A 25,825-nucleotide genomic window follows, 5' to 3' on the forward strand; every position below is an offset into this window, starting at 1 on the left:
GCAGGATGTATACAATATATCCTTTGCGACTAATACATTAGTCTGTATACAATTCGCAAAAAGGTTTTACAATGTACAAAATTGAAAACAGCATTTCGCTTATTTATTTTGGGATGATTGTAAATAAATATTAGCTTGCAGACATTCGTAAATTCGTTTATTGGCCGAGCGTTAGCGAAGGGCTGGAAAAATTGTATTTATGTATCTGTCCGTTCACACTATATATCGCTAACAACCAACCTATTTCTCTTTTGTCCGCCGTTACTGTCCATGGTATGTATTTCTACACGTATACAAATTAAATGAGCTATAGACTTGAAATTTGCATGCAACATCAGCGAATCCTGTTACGTGACACGTGGTGTAGCGTATTCCTACGCCACCTGCGTACTCCCGGTGTAGCGTACCTTTTGATATTTGATTACACTGTATAAATACATTCCAATCGGATAAAAAGATCTACAAATTCTGCTAGTATAAACGTGTTATAATAAGAATAAGAATATATTTATTCATAAAAGTGTTACACACATATTTTTAAACAAAGCATAATTGTATGCTTAATTTTCAAGCATAGTTAAGATAACATTTACACATGTTACTAAGTATAAGTTTTAGCATCATTCAAAATCCCATTAATTCTTGACTGTAGTGTAAGATATTTAATCTTTTTAGTAAGAGTATTAACAATGCACGTTTTCATATTATGCTTTCAAGTTTGACAGAACAAAAAGGTTATTTTGACTGATCCGTAGGTGGCAACCAAAATAGTCTGAGGCGGTACGGTCATTGACTCTGACACAACAATGTACTAGTACTACGCTACTTACTACTTAGTTCACGGGGTTACATTTGATAGAATAATCTCAAGGCACGGTACTTTACTCGGCATAATTTCATAATCTCTTTATTGCGTGTTTGACAATATGTAACATTGTATTGCAATAGTCAAATGCATCATAAAATATATCCTAACTACACATTCACTCACAGTCATACTTACATCTCAGCATTCTCACGACACAATCACACAGACTTCGGATCCATGATTTTCAATCATCCCAACGGCTCGTCATGAATTCATCAATCGAGTAAAACGCTTTAGACACCAACAGGCGTCTGAGACGAGTTTTGAATTGATTGAGGTTGTTGGAGTTTTTGATATCCTCAGGAAGCTTGTTGATTAGTCTGACACCCACCTGCTGAGGGAGGTGTTGCGATAATGTCAGTCTGCGTTGATGAGTTCGCAAGTTGTCCCTGCCTCTAGTTTCATATTGGTGAACGTCCCTGCCACTTATCAAGGCACATCTCGATCTGCAGTACACGATCACCTCAAAAACGTAAAGGCAGGGCAATGTCATCAATCCCAGCTCCCCGAAAGATGCCCTGCACGACTCTCTATAATTCAGTTTTAAAATTATTCTGACTGCTTTTTTTTGGAGCCTGAAAACCCGCTCCATTTTGTTTTTGGCACATCCTCCCCAGAGTCTTAATCCATACACAAGATGTGGATGGATTAGGTCGTAATAGGCCGTTTTTAGAACTTCTAGGGTACAGAACATTGCTAGGTGCCGTAGGGCAAATATGCCTGTGGTAACTCTAGCAATAACGTCATTGCAGGCCATGGAGTAGTGGCATATGATTTTCAAAATTGAATAACTCCGTAAAGTCCATTGATCTTAGATTGTTATTCAATAGGTGGTTGGTAACAGTTAGATTGCAATTGCATACAATATATGTTTCGTAATTAATTAGTTGTTTATCTTATGAAGATAAACATTTTTATCTTCGGGTGCCTATGTAAGGTTTCAGAAAGGAGTTGTAACTCCCATAACCCTACCTTTGGAAACACCGCTGGTTGTGGGAAATGTTTACAGTTATGACAAGGCTATAAAACGTAGGAAGTAGAGTTAAAGACTAGGCTTGGATTGGTCCAGTTTTCAGCATAAATTAAAAGTTATCATCTTACTGAATGATTATGACGTTAAGCGTTAATTTGAACTCGTACACAGTGTTAAATATAATAATTGCGTCCTAGAAATAATTCCCGGAAATTACAGATGTGATATGAAATCAAGATTAAATCTAAACATAACTTTTTCGACTGATGATCTCATTGTTAGAACGTTTTTTCAATTAAAACTCCTCATACAGCAAATACATCATTTTACTATACAACCGTCACAACATCTAAGATAAACCCTAAACAAATGAGTGCACGTTATACTTCAATATAACGAAGACGTTATGGGGTTTACAAATAGCTTTAAAAGGAAATCCAGTTTCTTGATCTACGTGTTTTGACAAACAACGTTTTGGTGTGATTTTTTTAATTTTTTAACACCTGAGGAAGAGATCAGATTTTCATTTTTCACATTTAGGTTGTCACTAAGAAAGTGTCTCGCTTAACGACCTCATGCATCCGACACTCAAACAAGAACCCCAATAAATCGGAAGTACGCAGATAGAGAATTAATCTCCGGGTGACCAACGCTTTTCACAGAAATGCTTACGACGTAATTTAAAAGGCACCGCCTTCACATCCCTATTGTACTGGGCATGAACGTAGCCAGGATAAAATTTGGGGGGTGGGTCCAGACAACTGATATTTTACCGTAGTGGTCAGATAGTAAGGCCCCATTTTGTTCCTTAAAATGTTCTTGGCCGTTTCTTTGTTGAGAACGACTTTCAGTAGTGTGTATCAGTAATACTGAATCATTCAAATAACAATAATTGTTTAAAAAAAAGTAATTTAAACTTGTGGGGGGTTGGTCCGGACCCCTTGGATCCCCTTGCTAGCTTAGTCCTTGATACTGGGGATAAATTCGTCCGAAAACGAGGATACTAGTCATTTGGACCATTTGCACCAATCATGTTTGCGTAAATTTTCTGCTGCGAAAATATCTCATTTTCTTCATTAAAACCCCCTACTAATCAAACCGTTGGTTTGCAATTAATTATACAGACCTGCAAACTACTTTGTGCCTAATAATTCTATATTTGTCTTTCGACTGGTTAAACCCTTTATAGGGTAACTGTGTGATAGTTTGTCACATACAAACCCATAGACTGTACATTTCATTTTCAGAGGTTGGTAGTGCAGTCACCAGTTTCACTATGTACGATGTCACCACGTCCTAGCGACGATCTGTGAAAGTAAGTCTACAGTATTGCCACATAAGGCCATCAGCCGCGTACGTATTTAACTACTGAATACCGAAATAGCTTCAAACATTCTGCTGTGATAACGACTTTAACTTCCACATGCAAAAAATTCCTGAATGAATTATGACCTTTTTGTATATGATCTAATAAGAATAAAACGTTATATACTTTACGTCATTAGAATGATCTCTTTACATGACTTCAGATTTCAGGAGTCAAGTCTGCAACAGCATCAGATTTTAGACTCAAAATTCACATTGAATCAACCCTTCCCACCATAGCTGCGTTATGTGTAGAAGACTCGGTTGCTCCGCCGTGCTTTAGGATCGTCATCGCAGTGCACTTAATTGTGCACCTGATGAGACAATGAAATTAATGTTTATGGATTCCTTCAGATGAACATGACCAGATTTCAGGAGTCAAGTCTGCAACAGCACCATATTTTAGACGCTGCACGTAAGAGGAAGGGGATCCAACCATCGAGGAAGGACGTAACCATCGAGGGGATCCTAGGGGTCCGGATGGTATTTCTGTGAAAAGCTTTGGTCAACCCGGAGAATTCTCTATTTGTGTACTTCTTCCGATTTATTGGAGTTCTTGCTTGAGTGTCGGATCATGCGATCGTTAAGCGAGACACTTTCCTAGTGACAACCTAGATCTGAAAAATGAAAATCTGATCTCTTCCTCAGGTGTTTAAAACAATTAGCAAAGTTAATCTATTTTATATATATATATATATATATATATATATATATATATATATATAAACATACATACATACATAGATATTAAAGTATAAATGTGCCGTTAGAGGGAAGTTTCCAGAGCGTCGCGTCGGTGTGCAAAGCCTACTGAACAGTAAGGAAACTAATCCATCCATTGTAATTAATTAACGAACCACCTATGGAACTCTCAATTTCACAACAAAAACTTTTGCTGTAAATAAATACATCAGTAAATATAGCGTTATCTATTATTTCCTACATAATATATAAGGTGGTAAAATGGTATAGGTACATCAGCACATAAAATAACATATTGTGTTAAAGCTTATTTCTTAATTGGGTAATGATGTAAACATTTATTTACCCAATCAGTTTTATATGTACATATCGATCAATTACTTATAGCAAGTTACTTATAGTCAGTGGTTTACAAGCAATAGAAATCTCAAAAATTAAACCATATACTTCTGAGTAATGCTTATTTTTTTAATACGGTTCGACTTTACAATATTTATAAATACGAAATTGCCGAAAATCGATTAATTTATTTCAATAGTGACTCGGACTAATCACATCAAATGCAGAAACACTCACCCTGAAATAACTGTTTTATGTCTTAAATTTGCAGCAATCACAGGTGATTTATACTTGAATTTTTATATTTGATCAACTTCAAACATATACAGTGCTACATAGAGTAATAAACAACATACAGTACCCTTTTTATATGTATAACTTGTAATTAATATATAGATCTCAAAAAATTAAATTATGCTTTGTGATTTAATCACAAGTACTGCCCGTACTTTCAGAAATACGACTTGCTCTCTTTATGTTTGGGCTGGCAGTTAGTTACTACAGTAACGGAGTAAAGTTGAAGCAGTAAATTTGAAGCTCAATCGACGGAACTTGGCGCCGCCAGTCTAGACTGAGACCGTTTCTCCCGTTTTTGAAACATTCTTTAGTCTTTGAGTAATTTATACTAAAAACATAACAAGGCATTTCATCAATTTATCATAGAATAATTGTGTGCTGCAATGTTTTACAGGTCTTAAAAAATGTATATGGTGAAAATCAAATTGGATAAATCAATTTAAAATAGTAGCTTAAAAAACAGTTATGTTAAAAAAAGGAGAATACAAATATTGACCTGTTTTTAACAATTTTAGTACAAAAACAAAACAACAATAAAGAGTTTAAATTTATATAGTACGATCGATGGGTCCGTCAAGCGTTCGTTATGACGAGAGAATAGCCAAAAAAGCATGGTGCGAATGTTTTCAAGCCCAAGTCAACGAAGTTCTTTCTGCATTTTAGGGGGCTCAACAATTTAAAATTTTAGTCATCGTATAGATATATGCTACAGATACAGGGGTATATATATATATATATATATATATATATATATATATATATATATATATATATATATATATCTGTAGCACTGGAAGCTTTGCACTCCCCATTAGCAAAATACGAATGTCCTGTGAATCAGCGACAAACCCAAAATAGCAAGATTTTTCTCAAACTCCAAAAATATCTAAAGATCAATCTTTGAAAAACAACTCCGTGATCAGCTTCCAGAGGGGTGTTTCTATGCAGTCTTACAACTTATTGTGGTAGGTACTAAACAAATTAATGTTTAACGTTAATAAAAACCAACACACATCGTATCAAATGCAATTCACAATTAAACACACGGGATTAGCAAAAATGTATTTCTTGTTATTTTTAATATGGTTTAAATAAATACGACACCGAACTTTTTTCGTTTTATGATCTCTACCTTTTTGTGCTACTCTGATGTTTGGGTAATTTGATGAAAACGTTTAAAACCCGCAATTTTACAACTAATTGAAATAATTCCTTTACGTTTACTTGTAAAAGTCAAGTCTTCTTAAAACAAATAAAAATACAAAATATCAATTTTGCAATTCCAAGCGTTTATTAGTTAAACATTTTGAAGCCAAAATACAGACAAACAGATATACGGAAAACCAAGAACATTTGTACTTATTTTGATGTAATCACCTTAAAAAGTTAAACGTAATGTCACGAAAACACACTGTAAAGCGCTTTGGCTTCTCTGAAGTGTTTCTGCGCCATGCCAGGAACAGTACTGAAGTGTTTCTGCGCCATGCCAGGAAGTGTTTCTGCGCCATGCCAGGAACAGTACTGAAGTGTTTCTGCGCCATGCCAGGAACAGTACTGAAGTTTTTCTGCGCCATGCCAGGAACAGTACTGAAGTGTTTCTGCGCCATGCCAGGAACAGTACTGAAGTGTTTCTGCGCCATGCCAGGAACAGTACTGAAGTGTTTCTGCGCCATGCCAGGAACAGTACTGAAGTGTTTCTGCGCCATGCCAGGAACAGTATTGACAGTAAAATAGTTCATAAAGCCCACACGAGTTCCTGTTGTATCCGAACAGCATCCGGCTTTATCACAAATATTTTATCTGTCGTAAGTTAAGTTACGGGCAATGCTAGCTTCCGATATGGTTTCCATCTAAAAATAGAGAATGCAGACTGCAGACCGTCACGTGGTAGGGAACGTTAAATTGTAACCCACGCACGTTTAAAATAGATAGAGAACTTGTTTACGTACATGTTTACCTAACCACCCACAATCAAGGTAAGTACACACATAGGAACTGCGTAAAGTACGAGTCGATGCAGTATAACATGTTTTGAGTAACCGTTGGAAATACCGATTTAAAACAAAGTTGTGATAAATATCTGGACACAATTATACGAACAACATAAAGATTTATTTTAAAATTTACCTAATTCAAAAGGATATATTTAGTAAAAGACCTTCGGCCTCAATCCCTAACGATTTTAATTGTTTTCGCTATTAATTTCGTATTTAGCCCATTAGACTCTTTGACAAAATGGCAAAAAATGCATACATAAATACTAGTTCAAAGTTTATAAAAGATAAAATATTAATTTTGAATAAAATTTTATTAGGCTAAAATCGTGATGAATACTGTACCATACAATAAATTTTATTTTGATAAAATCCAATCGTTAACTCTTATTTATAAAACTATCTTCGGAAATTTTTAATTTTTTATAGTATCACAAAGTCTTAAACAGAGGTTATTTAAACTAAAACGAATCATGATTTTTGTAAACAAAATTATTTTTATAGACAACGATTTTTAATAACATTGTTACTCTACTTTATAAATATCTTCAGAAAACTTTTAATTTTTTATAGTATCGCAAAGTTTTAATCAGAGGATTTTTGAACAAAACCGAATCATGATTTTTTTCAAGAAACTATTTTTAGAGACAACGATTTTTAATAACATTTTACTATTTATAGCAAAAAAAGAGGTTAACACTCCCAAGGATAATAAACATTGGAGGCCTATGACAGGAAAATTTAAAAAAAAAATAAATCTAACACTAACATTACAAAACAACAAAACCAACTATGGCCTAGACCTAGTGTGGGGATGGGATTCTAGTGTGGCCTTGCCTAGACTTAGACATCAAAGAAATCTTACAATATTTATAACTTGCCCAGCTTGATATCGATGAGTACGGTAACCGCTATTATGATATGGAGGAAAGAATTCTCCTTATGTGTTACCAGGAGCAAACCCTACATGTTGAAGCCACTAAAAACTAATCTCGTCACTTATGAGATAATATCTCACATATTTTCCTTATATTCATCGCTATTTTCAAAGTCTCAAAATATTGGTTACTTCTTGCTGTTTATTGTTTACATTAAAATTATTATGACCAATGAGTTGCAATCCTAAGTTAAATAAATTGTAATATCGAATTATTCCTTTGGATAAAAACATCGAACCGTTCGAGAAAAACAACCGAATAGCGAGTGTAGGCCGCTTATTAAAGTCTACCCAATAACAGATACTGCGCAATACAAATGTAACAATGTCTGTAAACATCGCTTTAATAAATGTTTAATGCGGTTTCAGTTAACTCGATTGTTTTTCTGTACGAACGTCATTAAACCCAACATCAGTCATGGTTATAAAGTATACACAATACTCGACGCAGACGTAACTGCGGTAAGAATTAGTAATCCGAAATACTAGTATATGCCTACACTAGCGTGCAGTTGTGCCGCACGTAACCTTAGCCTAGAAACAAACAAATAACCTTAGAGCTATTCCTGGAACTCTTGTAAACGTTTACTTACCGCTTGCTTATTTCGGAGACCGTTCGCTGAAAGTCATTATCGTTTCATGTGGACTTCTTTGAAGCTATGTTAATATATTGAATTAAAATTCGCGCCTTCAGTCAACATCAGGTCCAGATTAGCTTTGAGGTTAGGTGGGCATTACAATTACCATGCGACATTATTTCAATTTTGATGTGTTAAATGTGTCCTAATGCGATGTAGGCTACTGTTACTGTTTAATTGAAGGCTAACTAACACTGTGAATGTGTTAATAGTCAGTGAAAGAGACTCCAGCATATCTATCGGTTAACGAATATACCGACTTAAATGGGTGCCCAAGTCAGATGGGCCACGTCAGATCTTATGTATATTACGGACATGACACACCAACATGGCGCTGCTGAAGCGCCATCTTTAATGGCAGTTCAGGATAAGTCCAACTACATACTTTGCTGGCACTATGTGTTTTTTTAATATTTTCTAAGGCCTCATGATTGAGATTCAAATGAGAAACTGTGTCCGAATAGCTTTGCATACTCGTGCGCCACTAAGACCTGCTCTGGTAGAGGCAAGTTCGCCCCGCCTTGAATTAGAAGCCAATACAAGCTGAATTTAAAATGTGTGAAAATTATTGAATTAGTTTAATCCACGCCATTGCACAGTTATAAACAACTTGTTTAATGTGTCCATGGGTTTTATTGACTAAACAAATAATATTGTTGTTCTCATCTTTCCACTTTAATGACTACTGTGAAACAAAGCTGCTGTCACTAACTTATACAGTCGGTCGAGTATTGTACCATATCGTGTCTACATCGTTTGTTTATCGGAAATATCGCATGTCCAAAATACTGTATGTACTACCTAGTATTGTTTAAACTATATATCGTCTGTCCGAAATACTGTATGTCAGAGTATTGTTCAAACTAAATATTGTCTGTCCGAAATACTGTATGTCCTAGTATTGTTTAAACGATATATCGTCTGTCCGAAATACTGTATATCAGAGTATTGTTTAAACGATATATCGTCTGTCCGAAATGCTGTATATCAGAGTATTGTTTAAACTATATATCGTCAGTCCGAAATACTGTATATCAGAGTATTGTTCAAACTATATATCGTCTGTCCGAAATGCTGTATATCAGAGTATTGTTTTAAACTATATATCGTCTGTCCGAAATACTGTATGTCAGAGTATTGTTTAAACTATATAAAGTCTGTCCGAAATATTGTATGTCAGAGTATTGTTTAAACGATATAATCGTCTGTCCGAAATATTGTATGTCCTAGTATGGTTTAAACGATATATCGTCTGTCCGAAATACTGTATATCAGAGTATTGTTTAAACTATATATCGTCTGTCCGAAATACTGTATGTCAGAGTATTGTTTAAACTATATAACGTCTGTCCGAAATACTGTATATCAGAGTATTTTTAAACTATATAACGTCTGTCCGAAATACTGTATATCAGAGTATTGTTTAAACTATATCGTCTGTCCGAAATACTGTATGTCAGAGTATTGTTCAAACTATATATCGTCTGTCCGAAATACTGTATGTCCTAGTATTGTTTAAACTATATAACGTCTGTCCGAAATACTGTATGTCAGAGTATTGTTCAAACTATAATATCGTCTGTACGAAATACTGTATTTCAGAGTATTTTTTAAACTATACATCGTCTGTCCAAAATACTGTTTATTAGATAGTTCCAGGAAGAAGGGAGAAATTTCGAACCTATCAATAACAACCTGTTGCTCACAAGATATAAGAGAGGGAATTATTTTACTGGTTGGCTCCTCCTTTAAACTGAAAAATGTCCAAACAATCTTAAAAAGTACGCACATTCTTTATTTATTGTACTTCAATAGAAAAGTACATTCGGTGGCGTAACTACGATTTGACTTTGGGAAGGTGGTGTGAAGCTGATTGAAGAGCACGCCAAACCAGGGGCGTATGGATTAAATATGAATAAATTTAAATAATTGAGTACAGTATTGAATACAGCCTAATTACAGTAAGTATTCGCTGTATTTCCAACAAGTTGGATTTCTTTTATACGTATATTGTTTAAATGTTAGGCTTTTCGTGGGAGGGGGAGGGGCTTCCTACCCCACTCGTCCCTTCCATAGTTACGCCACTGGTTTATATTTAGAATCTTACACAGTTTATTACACAATGTATTATTATGCTTTCGTTCAGAAAATATGGAAAAATATAATTGGTTATACTTGTTTATGTGATTAAAGAACTAAACTAGTTAACACTGGTTAAAAAATTGTTTAGTAAAATTTTAAAACTACATATAAAAGTGTTAAATTTTATAACAAATATTGAAATTTATCAAAACTTTAACTTGTACACGTTTACTGGGATTAAAACTTGATATAGTTTACCATTTGTTACAAAGGATAAAATGTGTTTTGGATACGGGTGGTTTATAGTTTCACGGTAAGTTTAGTGGATACGTTTTAAAACGCTCTGTCCTTCACGAAATGTGCAATGTATCCAAATACGTAGTACAATTAAAATTTTACTAAGTAAAGGTATATTTGATCAACATTTACAAGAGAAACTATACAATATAATATATAACGGGTTGGATAAGTTATGGTTGGGGGATACTATTTTCCCCATCTCTACTACGTACAGGTTACAATAGTCTCGGACAAACGATATGTTTCGTATAAACAATATTTAGGACAACTGATGTGTTGGAAAAACAATCGATATATCGGACAAGCAATATTTAAGTTAAACGGTATTTCGGCCAAGCATTATTCCCCAAAATGGTTTATAACATGTGCCTGAAGTAAGAGGTTATAATATAGAGTTTACTGAGCGTTATTAAAAAAACACAACTGTCCAAAGTCAGGTGCTCATAAAGCACAAGTTACTTACAGAGTAGGTCATATTACAAACAATTATTATTATGCCTACAGTAAGCGACAAAATAATATACAAACATCTTTGTATTACTACTACGTGATAACGTGTTGACTATGGATCACTTTTAGGAACTATAGCTGGAACATATTTGACTCAGAAGCAGACTTCTTAACAGAATGTCAATTTATTTTCATACCATATATCTTTAAATTGATTACTTACTTAAGATTAAATAATATTTCGGATATTACAAAATGTAAACAACAAATATGCAGACTACCCCAAAAATATCAACACATACCACACAAAACACTTACAAAGTAGGTACTAATTAATTAATTAACAATAACAAAAATATATATATATAAACAAAAGTAAATAAACATTCTTAGAATTTATTTAAAATTTGTTATTGGCGATAGAAGGTTTAAAAAAATAATACGATTTCGGAAATTTGCCTTCGTTATGTGATACAAAAGGTATAACACAACATTTCGAGAATTGGAAAGATGAGGGAAATCAGCTTTTGGGCATGTTTGAACCTTTTTATTTTCCTTCTTTTCTTCTTTCTGTTCTTCTTTTTTGTAAGTACGTATTACCTAACCCACCTGACGAAAAGGATAGATTCCAATTCTCGAAATGTTGGGCTATACCTTTTGTATCACATTAGATAGCAAATGTCCGAAATCATGTTATCCTTTCAATATAATTTATATGTACTGTATTGTCACTTTATGATACATAGCCTAATTTTTCATTTTCATTTTCAATTTTGGTGTTGATTCAAAAATGTTATCACTGTCCATATTTAATATACATCTTTTTATTATTTTAGAATAAATACAGCAAAACTATTTCAGTGCTATTTCTTTTACAAAAATTTAATAATTGTATGGTAACTATTTCCATGACGCTCGCGTATTTACTGTACCGTATATTCTTTTATATTACAATTATTGATATTCTTGTGTATATGAGTCACTAAAAATGGTTAAATTTGGTATTACGCGTTAGGTCCAGCCCAACAATACAATATTGAGGGTAACACCACTTGATTCTCCCAAGGGAAGGGCATGCACGCATGGCCTTGACGCGCAATCTGGATGTCTGAGCACTGTCTGTTGGTTTATTAGTCTGGACAATGCAGTCAAGGTTACTGAGAGAATCTGCGACTGAATAACAACCAAATGAACTTTAGTATCTAACTGATTCCAGGGCTGCAGGTGCTGCATGGAATCTGTTTCGTGCACATCTGCAAGTATGAGGCAGCGTGAGGATGTTCTGACTCACGAAGAAAGGCAAGTGTGAACGCTATTTCCAGCCTATCTATGGCTATTCTATGTTTCAATCCTTTCTCTTTAGTCTACTCCAACAGTTTCCGCAACCACTTAGGGTCGATGCTCCCTAAATGCCGGTCCCGGCGAATCACCCAACTCGAAGGGTGTGGTCGCTAATGCGGCAAGACATTGTAAGGTGACACCTTTGAGATAGGCTATCAAGGCCGCTCCCACTTCTCTCTCCGGTCAATGTTGGTGTTGTCTAGTTTTTGTACAGTCCGGGGACCGTATATATACATGACGTTGCCGGAGGAGGAAGCAGGTCGAACCGGTCGCGGCCCCGCCTTGACCACGCCCTCCTAACTAACCTTTCTCACTGCAAACTGGTCTGTTAATAATAAACCCGCGAAATTATACTTGTTATTTTATTTCTGTTTACCACGGCCAACAGTTGGTATGGACCTAGTGCGTTGTAAACAAGTCTGACAATCGAGATCCTGATGATCACGGGGTTGCCTTGTTCTTCAGGCACATCAGTACAGCCTGGTAAAAGACAAAACGTTAATGTTTTGGGTGAGAATAAGAACCTTTCCAGGAAGATTAGGGGTTTACGGAATATTCCAAAGAGCAAATTTTGGAATTCAAGTACGAGGCATTCTAGACTAGAGATCACAGGTTTACCATGTTCTTCGGGCACATCAGTACAGCCTAGTAAAAGACAAACAGTTGACGTTTTGGGTGACAATAAGAACCTTTCCGGGAAACTTGGGGGTTCCCTAGACTAAAGGCTAAGATTACCTTCGCGAGATTAGAGTTTTATTTTTGGATAGACTGAAGCTCTTGTTCGGGGAAGCTGAAGCACCAACTGTCTACTGCGATAGAAGCTGAAGTGGCTCATTTTCCTCAAAGGAATATACCAATGTGATGCAAAATGTCAAAACCCTTACGGAATCCTTCTGGAGGTTCTAGTCACGGCAGAAGAGTAAGGCCGCGATTCTAATAGAAATGTCACGGGATCGATTTCCGGGGAGGTTAAGGAAAATTTACAACCGGATTAAAATTATTTACCTTGAAATTGTTTAATATAAATAATTAAAATGCTATTGGTATAGGAAAAACACCCTTTAGACAAATTTGCCCATGTACAAGCAAGACATAAGTTTAGCTTCGGAGAATTCTTGCACTTTTGCTTACGTGTGTGTCCCTGTAGAGTGCACTGACCCTCCCCCTGAGGTAGCTACGGCCCTGAGTGGCAGATGGCCACGGAATGTCGCAGTGTCTGGGTTCCACAGCCGAGCAGTTCTGTGCCGAGCTATTTGTACCGATGCTCTCGGGGCCGTTGTATTTACAAACATGTAGGAAGAGTTGACGGCGTGGTCGGCCTTGGCGTGGCCTTGCCCCCCTCTCCCACCCATCGCTTTACCCATCATTACCCAAGTACGGTTACATCCTTATAGCGTCATGACCCGTTGTTTATCGCCCTGCTGTTGTAGAGTTACACGCGCACTGCGCATAGCTCACATTCTAACCTTTCGGATTCTTCCGCTCACTTTCACGACTGTCTTTACTGCACTTCTACATACATTCTACGTTATAAATAAATAAATCATTACAGAAAGAGTGTTAATATCTTAATAAGTAAGGTGACAGTTCAGGACCTTGCGACGTTTCCGTCTTCCCTTTTATTAAATTATAGGTTAATTAGTTGCCGACTAGCTCAGTTAATAATCACTACAGGAAATTACATATGAACTCAGAATCACAGTTTTATAATATTTGTTTTCTGTTATAAACAACCAAATATTATTAGCCTATACTAATTAATTTACAATTTTAATTTAACGAATCTTTTGTATCGTTTTGAAATAATAATCGACTTAATTGTATTAACAGTACCAACTAATTATTAATTAAAAAATCAAATATTATGAAACTTAGCTTAATAGTGGGTGACATCACAGGAGCCAGATTCTTCGATAGGCGGTCATGGCGAATCCCAGGTGTGTATGGCCTTAATAAGGGAGGGACGACACTGTAGATTAATAGAATTTCGTTAAGCCAATAAAATCAGAACGAAGCTACTCAATTCACCTCGATTGTTCTGTTATTTCGAGTTCCGACACACATCACTTATCAGTATCCACTTAAAATTTGTTCTCGGATAATCGAACTTGCTTCGTGTCCTCTGTAGCTAACACTCACGCCGAGGTTCTTTACGTGTACTATCCTCACACTCGGCCGTTCCAGTTACGACTCTAGCACCGTACAATACCGATAATTTGGTAATCCGATACACGGTCCTTTCGCCTCGAAGGTTTGAGCTAAGACTGACTTTTCTTTGTCGGGTCAAATTCCGTCATCCTAGAATGTATGTTGCCCTTTAGGATTTATTGCAATTTAACTGCTTCTAATAACCACAAGGTTAATTTGTATTCTCCCCCAACGCATTTCTTAGAAATGTTTGGACATCCGAATGCTCACGGCAGCAGGAATGACGTATCGCTGGAATTTCCCAGGTAGGTGGCCTGGGATCATTTTATGTCCGCGCCTCACGCTGAGAGCCAATTTTTAGTTTATAAGAACGCGACCTACTTTTTCTTGATATCGATAAAGAAATTTCCTCTTAGAAATAAATTGATCGGCAGCCACGTTAGTTTGTGAGGAAATCGAAATAGAAAGGTATCGAGAGGTTAAAAATATGTAATGATCAATTAATTTTTGTAAGCATGACACAATTAATGCCAATCATCAGACACGTACATAAGTGTTAAATCATCACAGACCCTTAAAGTATCGACTTTTAGTCCCTTTACTTAACTTGTCTGACGATTATATAATTATTATTTACGTGTCGGACGATCGGTGTTACGTATATCAAGCTAGGAAACATATAATCTGACAAAAAGTTATCGCTTTATATTTTTAACCCTTTTGATACCCTGCCATTTGAACTCAACCAAAATAAGATAAGCGTGGTTAACGAACGATTTCTTGTTATAAAAATTCCTCTATCTATTTCAAGAACACCCAGGTTGTGAGCTTTTACAATGCAAACTGGCTTTCAGCTCCTGGACTATGAACTTAAAGCCAGTGTATCACTTTAACTTACATGGTAATAATATTTGTACTTTAACTATGGACTATTTTCTTTAGAAACAATTTAATTTCCTTAGGGAGTCAAGACAATTTGATGTGACGTTAACAAATTAAACAAGAGTTATAACTAATTGGCTGAGCGGTAGCGAAGCCTATAACTCATGGGTTTGGAAAAATTAATGTCACTTCTGTCTGTCTGTCTCTCCGCACGATGTCTCGATACGAACTAACCTAGAGACTTAAAGTTGTGTGTCAACCTTTATTTCAATATGAAGAACATAAGTTCAATTATTTGCATGTCATTCCATGGAATTTGACTGAGCATTAGCGAATATTTTTACATTGGTCTTTTTGTTAACCATGATGACAACGATAAAAAAGCAGAATAAATGAATTAGTCAAAATCTCTATATACTCATAAATAAACGCGTGACATATTAACACATGTAGCCTAACTATCCCAACAAATACAAATGCATTTTATGGTATGTAGACTTTTAAACACTGATTTGAAACACAGTTTATTGGACAAAACTGTGAATGTATCATGTGGCTGGATATATCGAGAAAGCCAAATTTTTCTCTACTTCACAGATTAGTGAGGCGTAGTCCGGAGGAGCAATAAGAATAGGCCTATATTCATCCCAGGGACCGTACGAATGTACACGAAAATATTCAGTACAATCGGTTGAATAGATTACGCGTGAAAGCAAAACAAACAAACAAAGGCACTTTCGCATTTATAATATTATTAGGATGGTTTGCATTTTTCAGATGTTTCAGTTTCTTACAAATTTGCTCAGTGTGTCAAATCGAAATTTTTATTTTGGTATTTAAAACGATTTTTGATTTCGTGGAAAACAAAGATAAGTAAAAATTGCCTGCAGTGAAGTTCAGTTTGAAAATGCTAAGTTGCAGGGTGCTTCCTTTCAAGACGTCTAAAAATTTAAACACACCAAAACCATTGAACAAAAATTAATCCCTAAGCCTTCCTTATATTCGAAATTATCTAAAAACTAACAGGGATAGCTAAATTTTTTGATTGTGCTTTGTTGTTTTTCCAGGAGCAAAGTGAGAAGGAGGTGTGTGAGACACTATGTTGGAGTATTTATTAATATTGTAGCTGTTTTTACTAGAAAGGTCTTTTTTCTATAAATAGAATTATAAACCCATTTACTATCTTATTTTTGGTTGCGGAACTTCGAGACATCTCAATTTAAAGGTACTGCTTACATGTAGAATGCCTTTGTATTTTTTAAATGTATAAAGTTTTTTTCCATAATTAAGAGTTTTAAAACTTAAAATTTTTTTAAAGTTAGTATTTTGTTGAATGTCTAGTGGAAAAGTCGGAGAATATAAAGGGCATTTTTATTTATGTTTAAGTTTATCGTCAAAATTGGACATCTTAATAACTGACCTTTTGGAATTTTTATCATACGCCTGAAACTAAGAGTTTTATTTAAAAACAAGGGCGAAGTCTAAATATGACACACCTAAAATAAGGCAATAAAATTGTGTAAGATTTAACAACGTCCTTACAGGACAGCATTGGCAGATGGCTGCCATCGCTCTTGCATAACCATATTGATATAAGATTCCAGCTGATGAATAATTCATATCAGGTCATCGACAACAATTAATTTTAGAATGAACTCTGGAGCCCAACTGATGAAGGCAATGTGTAGTTACAGCCCAAGGTACACAAATTACAGAGCTTGTAATAATAATTGTGTACCTCCTTCCCTCCCGTACTTAGCTTACCATTGACGTAAAATTCCAGGAAGCTAAAACTGAACCTGTACTGCGGGTAGTGTCCGAAAATATTACCAGCCATTATTATATTAATTTCAAAAAATCTATTACTACTTTGAAAATTTTTTATTTATTTTTTAACAAAAACTAAGTGCTTAGTTTAGGTGTACATGTGCCATATTTAAATTTCCCCATAGTTTTCAAATTTAAATAAAGCTTTTAGTTTCAGGTATGTGATCAAAATTCCAAAAAACTTAAGGACAGTTATTTTTTTATTCTTGTACATTTTTATATTTGAGAACACAAAATATTACTATTTGTTATAATCTGCCGACTATTGTAATCTAATAATTTATTCAAAGATACATTAATATAAGTGAGTAGTATTACACAGTTTACACTATAAACCAAACAGACTTCCCTAAAATTTCGAAAAAGTTCACAAATTTGTTATTTTCATGAATTTATATTTTTTATACGGTGAAAAAACAACGGAAAATAACACATAGGCTATTACATGCTGTCTCTCCCAATTAAATTTCTCCGGCACATTTCACTAGACGTAGGGCTATTTGGATATTAATTAATTCAATATGTTTTATACAACTGAATTAACATTGACCGTATATGAATAAAAATAACAGAAATGTCAGATCTTAAAATGTTTTTTAACAAAACATTTATAGTTATAATAACATGCTGATACTGTGAAAATAAACATTTTATATGGTTTTTAAATTGTATAACTATAAACTGATTTATCTAAATTATAAATTAAAGATATCGTTCAATGGGGAATGTACTTACGTAAAAATACCAAAAATTAATGACTATAATAGCAAAATAGTTCTCTAAACATCTTACTTAAATGGCCCAACATATGAATTGAACTTCTTAAAATATAGCAACTATCTTAGAGTTAACTGTGTAAATGTATTTACTAATTCCAATTTTTGAGAAAGTTTATAACCCAAAAAAGTTTGATTATTTACGATTTTCAACTTTAGCTACTACAATATTATACCGACTACATTGTATACCAACCACAATGCCGCTATTTTATGGGAAATAAAAAATACTTATTAACCAAATGCCATTACAATCAGATTTGTTACAAATTATACGAAATATCCTAAATAAGGTATCTCACCGAAGCTAAAACCTATGAACCGATCAAAAGAATTCGCTGGTATATTGCGCTAGGCCTTGTCAATGCCAGTACTTCGTATGACCTTCAAATCGCGCTGTTAACAGCTGTTCCGGTTAAACTTATGTGTTTTAATTTTAGTGCGATTAAAATCTATATCTAAGAATAAAGCTTCATTAGTAAGTACGCAAAATTAATGCAAAAAATATGAAATAGTTAATCTAATAATTGTTACTTCAATAATTTGACAGAGCAAATTCTTTTTTCACTATAATTAAATAGTTAATGTTGAAAACAAATACAGAATTTTTCCTTATTGAAAGAGGCTCCAATTGACAACTCTGAGCCTCTAACATCAAAGAGTATCACAACGGAGAAGGCTGTAAACGGCTAATTAGTTGATAATTAATCTTATTTGATGTGCTCCCTTAATTCCGGTGATAGATCTCTCCCTTTGAGGGAGACAATTACTTCCGGTACGCGAAGTCCAATTATTGCTGAATTATTTACTGGATCAAATCTTGTACTTAGAAACTTATTTGTGGAACGGTATTGTGGTGTGTCTGCTAGGAGTTTTGCTGATGTTGGAGTCCCTCAAGGCTCCAGTTTGAGACCTTTCATTTTTCTATTTTTCATTTATTCCATTCATTGACACTCAATCATAAGATTTCAATGATACACACAGGTTATCGCCTATTTTATAGACCATGCCAGGCTTACAGTATCCCCAATCAGTACCAAACGACTACATACAGTGGCATCAGACACACGAGAACAGACTTAGGATGGGTCTTCCTCTTATCTTGTATGTTCCTGCTGAGAAACAGACAGTTCATATGAACGTGAAGGAATTGACCATTATTCCTACCTTATATTCAACGACAGGCAGAGCCCATCCGTACTCCACTATCAAACTTTGAAGTGCTCTACACCATCATTTTTTCCGTAGCTATTTGATAAACAATTAATGGAAACCATTTTCATGAGTAAAAGCCCTAGCATGACCCAGAACGGGACCGAAATAACATGTAATAAATATCTAACCAGAGTTTGTTAGTGTATAAAAGGCGACAATCAAAAGTTTGCCATGGTAAAATGTATAAACCATTCATATGCACATCCTTTAACAGTCATTGCTGCACCAAATGATCTAGCTATCTTAACTTTCCCATCGTTATTTTAATGGTACAAAACTATGATAAATACGGCACAGAAGAATGAGTGTCTCTTAAGAGTGAAATCTCTTAAGAGCTGTCTGAACTTCAAAGGAGTCTTCGTTATTCGAACATAATACCGATGAATGTTCTCTCCCATCTTCTTCAGTCCCGACTCATTCTATAATAAGACCATGCCGAGGTGATGCTATTGTTGGATACTTTTACGTGTTATAAGTAGGAGAGGAGAGCTGAAACTACCTTGGTCCTCTGGATATTTTGGATAGAACAAAATACAAAACACTGCAATTGGCTGGATTGAAGATAAAAGTTCCAGCTTTGATGCCATCTGCTGCACCCAATTCAGAGTTGCCTGAAGATCTCACTTCGGCTCGACAAACAAGAGAAGATCGTCAGTAAAAGACGAACGATAGACCCACACGATATCAATCGTAAGTCATCATCAACTCAAAGCATGGCACTCTAAACGACATTTATGACGAAATGACAATAAATCGACGGCATTCCTCACGGCTCAGTCCACACAAAAAGCGCACGATTCCTTGACTGCCATTCCAAACATCATCGAACTCCACTCAGAGAGGCTCATCACGTACTGTGAAACCATTCAGTACTCCTAACCCTGCCACAACGTTATAAACGATTAAGTGACTCACACAGTCATGCATTATCTTTTGAGGACTGTATTTGATCTTGGACTGGAATTTTACACAGCACGCAGTGTATAGCCAAATCCTTTATTTTTGCTCCAAAGTTAGAAATAAATTACGGCTGTTTTAGTTAATAAAACACCTGGTAATGGGAAAAAGCGATATTATTCGACATTAAAAATAACCATGAAGTTACGTAATAGATCGACAGTTATGAATCTTGTAATTGTAACTCTCAATAACATGGTAATTTGTAAACAACAACTCCAATTGAACAGTGTAAACTGCGCCTATCAAGTTTCTGGGAGATGGCACAGATCACGTACTAGCTACAGTCAGGTGACTCACCAGCCGGAGATTTATCTCTGACGTTGAAGGCTCTGTAAATCCTGCACGTGCTACACGGCCAAGACAAACATGACCGATGCATGCTTGGAGTTGGCAGTTGAAATTGTCTACAAGCCTACGAGCAGAGTCAGCTCTGCATGATTCATATCCCGGACCTAACTGGTCACAAGAGAAGTTCATTGAGAGGTCAAAGGCTAATAACATGCGTATTTGCTTAGTTAGCCTGGCCCGTAGGAAGTGAATCAAGTGTGATTAAGTAATATCGTAGCTTATTCAGCTCTTTTACGGTTGTTTGAAGGTTTATCGTTTTGAAAAAGGAAATCATTCAATGTTTGACTCGAGTTTTGGACAACGCCTGCAGCCGAAATGCTAGATTGAAATGTTGTACAATTTGTCGCTCCACGACTTTCATATTTCGTTCTGAATAAACATCCGTAATGCCCTCACTCGTGAAATGGAAGATATAAATATTTTCGAAAGACTTAGTGGTTAACAAATTTTAATATAATTATGAATAGAGGCAACTATGAAATATGGTGTTTGGCCATAGAGAATGTATAATAACGACATGTTACAGGGTTTTGTGCTAGACACTTTCTTGTTCTCAGCGGAGTGATTTGTATCGATAAAGCAAGATCGCACTGGCATGGCGTTGGGCCGACCAAAAGGGGTCTAATAAAGCACGGCGGCCACTGCGAGAGAGTCCGGTTCGGCCCGGCGGTTTTTTTTTACGATGAAATACACGCAATCAAAAGGACTCCCGCCCACTGCGATCGGCCCGAACCAGCCCAACCTGGGACCGGACTTTTGTACTCTGTCTAAATGCACGCGATCTAATGGACACTCGCCCACTACGTCAGGCCCGGTCCGGCCCGGGCGGACTTAGCACATGAGGCATGGCACAGTCAACCGAGGCCGGATACGCGCGGGCCAGGCCTGTCGTAGTGGGCGAGTGTCCATTTGATCGCGTGCATTTTGACAGAGTATAAAAGTCCGGTCCGTGCCGGGCCGGACTGGTCCGGTCGCAGTGGGCGTCATACTTTACAGTCCACCTAGTAACTTAGCCTAACCGGTTTTATAGTTTTAAAAGAAATACAATTTAAAAATATTAACTTTGGGGTCAAAAGCACCGAAATAAAGCAATTACGACCACGTTCATAGAAGAAAATGTATTTGACCCTCCAGATTACACTCCTAAGATATTTTGCATGTATTTAGAAACATTTTATATTACTTCAACGTTTTCAACACTGCTGCAGTGCTAAAAATAAATACTTGAACTACGAGGTTTTATTGTACCAACGACATTTTAAGAAGGGCTAAGTTTTCACTTTAAATGAATTTTAAAACAATATGTCGAATACGAACTGAGACTTTATGTATAATGTAGTTAAATATTTACCCACTGTTTAACTCACCAAGCTTGTAGATTATGGCGATATCAAAGTCTCATCTTTCTGATATTCCTGAAACAAAATATTTAATTTATTATTATGACTCAAAACAATATTGTACTCGTTTAACCCAACTAATATATTTTTGTAACTAGTATCTTAGTCAGTGACATTCAGAATAATTACATACTGTACCTTGCTGATCACGACAGATTCATGCGGACATTCCGACATTCCAGAATGAAGTATACAGCTATTCGCTGCATCTTTTACTTAATCAGTGCAGTTGTTAATATATTTAATTTAATTCTTTAGTTATTATTATTTGTCTATCTGAACGGAAGAAAATATAATGCCTAAACTGAAATGTCCAGAAATTGATCAAGATAATTATCTACAATGCTCAGTGAAACAAGCTGGAAAAGTTTGGTAATTTCTGACATCTTTTGTTGAATCCCAATTGAGAATTAATAATGTGGGAAAACAATGTTTGTCTAATTGTCATAATTGATGGATGACTCAACCAGAAATAACATCCTGTGACTGCCAACAGAGGCCACACATTAATTTATTCATCAAGAGTACGAACAAGGCCGAGTTTGGGTAACAATGGCAGGAACAGGTTGTTCTTAGATGGCTTCGTTGTTAACAACATGATGAGTACGCTAAACTGGTTGTCATTCTCATTTAAGAGCAGAGGAAGTACTTCTGGATGTGGACTCCTTCATCCGGTATATAAGTTTTTTTTAATATTTCAACAAATTCACAACCTCTAGAGTACACGAATAATATTACTCTTGGCTAATAATAGTGAGTGAGACTTTGGCATTATTAACGTACTAAAGTTCTTCCTTTGAAGGTATCATAATGAAATTGACGCACTTTTAACTGGAGATACAGACATATCCAAAAAGAATATAAATGAAAGAAGAAGCGAAAGAATAGACGTAGTAGACAAGGTGTGTAGACTTCTTTCTGGCTAAAACGACTTGAAGTGTTATTAATTACGACCCAATGAACAATGACAACCAAAGCTGTCTATGTGAATTCCAAACCACGTGGATTCCTGTCTTCCCTACATCACAAGGATAGTGGATACATCGCACGTCAAACATTGCAATTTTACATTACAAGGATGAATTGGTAATCTCTACATTGTTCGAGAGTTTAGTTCGAAGGTTTAGTGTGGTATGAGATACAGAACTAAACCATCACTCAATATAGTGGCGATTCGCAGAATCTTGTATAGTGGTGGTAGCCGTAGCGTAGTGGTAACACTGCGTCTCTAACTGAGAGGTCACAGGTTCGAATCTCGGGCACGTCAATAAAAATTATCTAATGTATATGGACAGTTATTCCTTAAAAACGTTACGCATAATGAATAAAAAATACCTTTAAGGCAGGAAGAACTCCCTTAAAAGTCGGGAATCAGTCACTAGTAGAAATAACATATTAATAGTAATACCGTTGAATAAATTTAATTCAATCTAACAGTGAACACCCCTGCCCGCTTTCACATATAGCACTCGCTAACTTTCTTACTTTAGGTACATACTGTAATTCCTAGTATGTAAGACTTTAATTGGTGCGATGGAGATTCATAAGCGTGTAAGACATGAGATTTAAGCTTTTAGGTATTAATAATAAATTTATTCGCAATTTGCAACACGTGAATATTTACTTGGAATTTTCTACTTCTTTAAATATTTTAACTCCAAAAACTTTATTTTTATACATCCTAAATTAATCAAATGAATAGAAAGTTACAATGGAGTGATTTTAAGACATGATGAGGTAGTCGTAAACACAACAATATAAGAAAATAGAAGTTTTACAATAAGCACCTAAGATATTGTTTTCGTTAGTTTTATTTTAATTGCTGGAGTTCCAGATTGAGACCTTCACTATGTTCGTAGTGTGCTATAAAATAACTATATACATAGTTACTGACATTTGTGTCAAGTTAATAAATATAGCTACCAAATGTTACGTATTAATCAATGACATTTTATAATAATAGTGTTTGACACCACTTTATGACACCACTTTGACATTATCCTACTAGTGCCTATATAGGACACTCATGATAGTCTCTTCAAAATACAGATGTCAGTTAATTATGCAATAGTAATTAATTTTAATTAACCTTATTATTTTCTCTTACATTTTCTCCCACCTGTTGTTAAATTGTATAACTGATTCGTGAAAATAATAAAGCATACATCTCCAAATACTGACAAACAATGGTAGAGACTAAGCAAAATTCAAGTAAACAGATCTGGTTTTTTATCTTTGTTCTTTGGCTTACGTGACCAGTGTCAAAACTGTCACTCACAGACGAATAAAGTAAAGTTTTGTATACTCTAGAATCCTTTCCAAAGGTAGAAAAATGTGAGAAGATGAGTGTCTTTAACTGGAAATTAGAGGACGAAGCCGCTTAAAGGATTCTATAAACAATTCAAATTTTGAAATATTTGGGCCTCGCAGTTGAGAGTCTTCTTAATTTAACAGATGACAGAATATGGAGTTTGTTAACTTAATCGTGATTCTCAAACAGCGAGCCAGAAATACTCGTATTTATTTTTTTTTTAATTGTGTTACTAATGTTCCGAAGCTGTGTGAACAAGAATACATACATTTACGTTGTTATTTCCTTATCGATCTAGCATCATTAATCTAGCTTTGTAAACTAGATTCTGCATGCGATGTCAACATGCTACAGTATCTCAGTTTTATTACAACGGGACCAGTTCGCTGAAAACTTGCCAAACGCCGACGCTTGGCAAGAGCCTCGCGTCTCTTTGCCGACATCGATTTATAAAATAAACAAAGTCGTAATTTATTCGTCGCTTCTATACAAGGAAATGACGGCGAATCTATTACACCAGACATATAACCCGGTGAACACTAAAGGGCAGGTGTCTGAGGTTATTTCTTCAACCCACAACGATCTTTAGATGAGGTTTGACCGCGTTATTATTAAATGCCTAAGAGAACAATTAAATATTAAAATATGTAGACACCTATAAAAAAGTTGGATTAGGTTGGAGTTGGTTTAGTGTGGGCTAACAAAAAATACCTGTTTTGGTTAAAGCGTATGCAGATGAATATTCAAGCCCTAGAAGACCTTGTGGCTCCTGGCATAATCAGTCCCAAACGCTGGAGACTTCTACAGTAAAAGTTAGGTAATCCTAGTTCCAGTAGCCAATACAGGTTACCACTACTAGAGGTTTGTAACTGTTAGGGTTCGCAATGAACACTTAGGGACTGATGTTTTAAAGAGCCAAAGTGGATTTGTAACTGAAGATTTCCCAACGCCAGATATTATATAATTAAGGAAATCAACTTTAATCTAGAGGAAATCAGCAACGAGGCTTGTTCCAAGTTTCTTGCTGCTGACCTCTTTTCTAAGGAAAATTGAACAATGAAAACAATGCGTTTTAGACGTAAAGCAAAACAAAACCTTCCAAGAATTAGTAACTTATGATTCCTACAAATCTATAACATATGCTTCACCAATTATACGGATAACACACAGCTACTTTAAAAAAGACTGCAAATGAAACTGGCGTTGATAACCATATTATACGCTGTTGTAGATACGATTAATAATAAATTGAAGCTGAACAGCCTACACATTGTACTAAGGAACGGCCTACGAGAGATTACTACGACGCAGCTACACAGACGATCTGATAGACCGGAGATAATGAGACAGGCGTCGCCGTTATCTCCTGTACAAGTGGGAGGCGCAGTTATCTCTAGCGCTGCTTGGAGTTCCCTGACTACCGTCCAACTATCTCATCTTCCTGTCATCAACTCAAATTCTGTTGATTCTATCAGCTTACATGGCAGATTGATAGAAATCACTTGTTTAAAATGTAACAGCGTGTTTGTTTTCACATTAAGTTTTAATTGGTTTACACCAAAGTACAGGGGGTACCAATAAATAAATCGCAACCTTTAGAAGGGGAATTATTGTAGTAATTTATTGTAATTTATTGTAGTAATTTATTGTAGTAATTAAGAAAAGTAATTTA

At 35.5% G+C, this 25,825-nt stretch overlaps 2 protein-coding genes across 2 annotated transcripts in view; one reads left to right on the top strand and one right to left on the bottom strand.

Moving 5' to 3' along the window:
- The window catches only part of LOC124364863 (receptor-type guanylate cyclase gcy-4-like), a 68,071-nt gene extending 46,196 nt beyond the window's left edge, over positions 1–21,875 (bottom strand). The window contains exon 1 of the mRNA XM_046820656.1: positions 21,810–21,875. The gene's annotated coding sequence lies outside the window, so the exon portion shown is untranslated. The remainder of the gene's footprint in view (positions 1–21,809) is intronic.
- LOC124365544 (pre-mRNA-splicing factor syf1 homolog) overlaps positions 21,288–25,825 on the top strand; it is a 109,935-nt gene continuing 105,397 nt past the window's right edge. Inside the window, exon 1 of the mRNA XM_046821534.1 lies at positions 21,288–21,374. Within this exon, the coding sequence (XP_046677490.1) occupies positions 21,288–21,374 (87 nt within the window). The remainder of the gene's footprint in view (positions 21,375–25,825) is intronic.

The sequence above is a fragment of the Homalodisca vitripennis genome, chromosome 6 (assembly GCF_021130785.1).
Source record: "Homalodisca vitripennis isolate AUS2020 chromosome 6, UT_GWSS_2.1, whole genome shotgun sequence".
Taxonomy (NCBI): Eukaryota; Metazoa; Arthropoda; class Insecta; order Hemiptera; family Cicadellidae; genus Homalodisca; species Homalodisca vitripennis.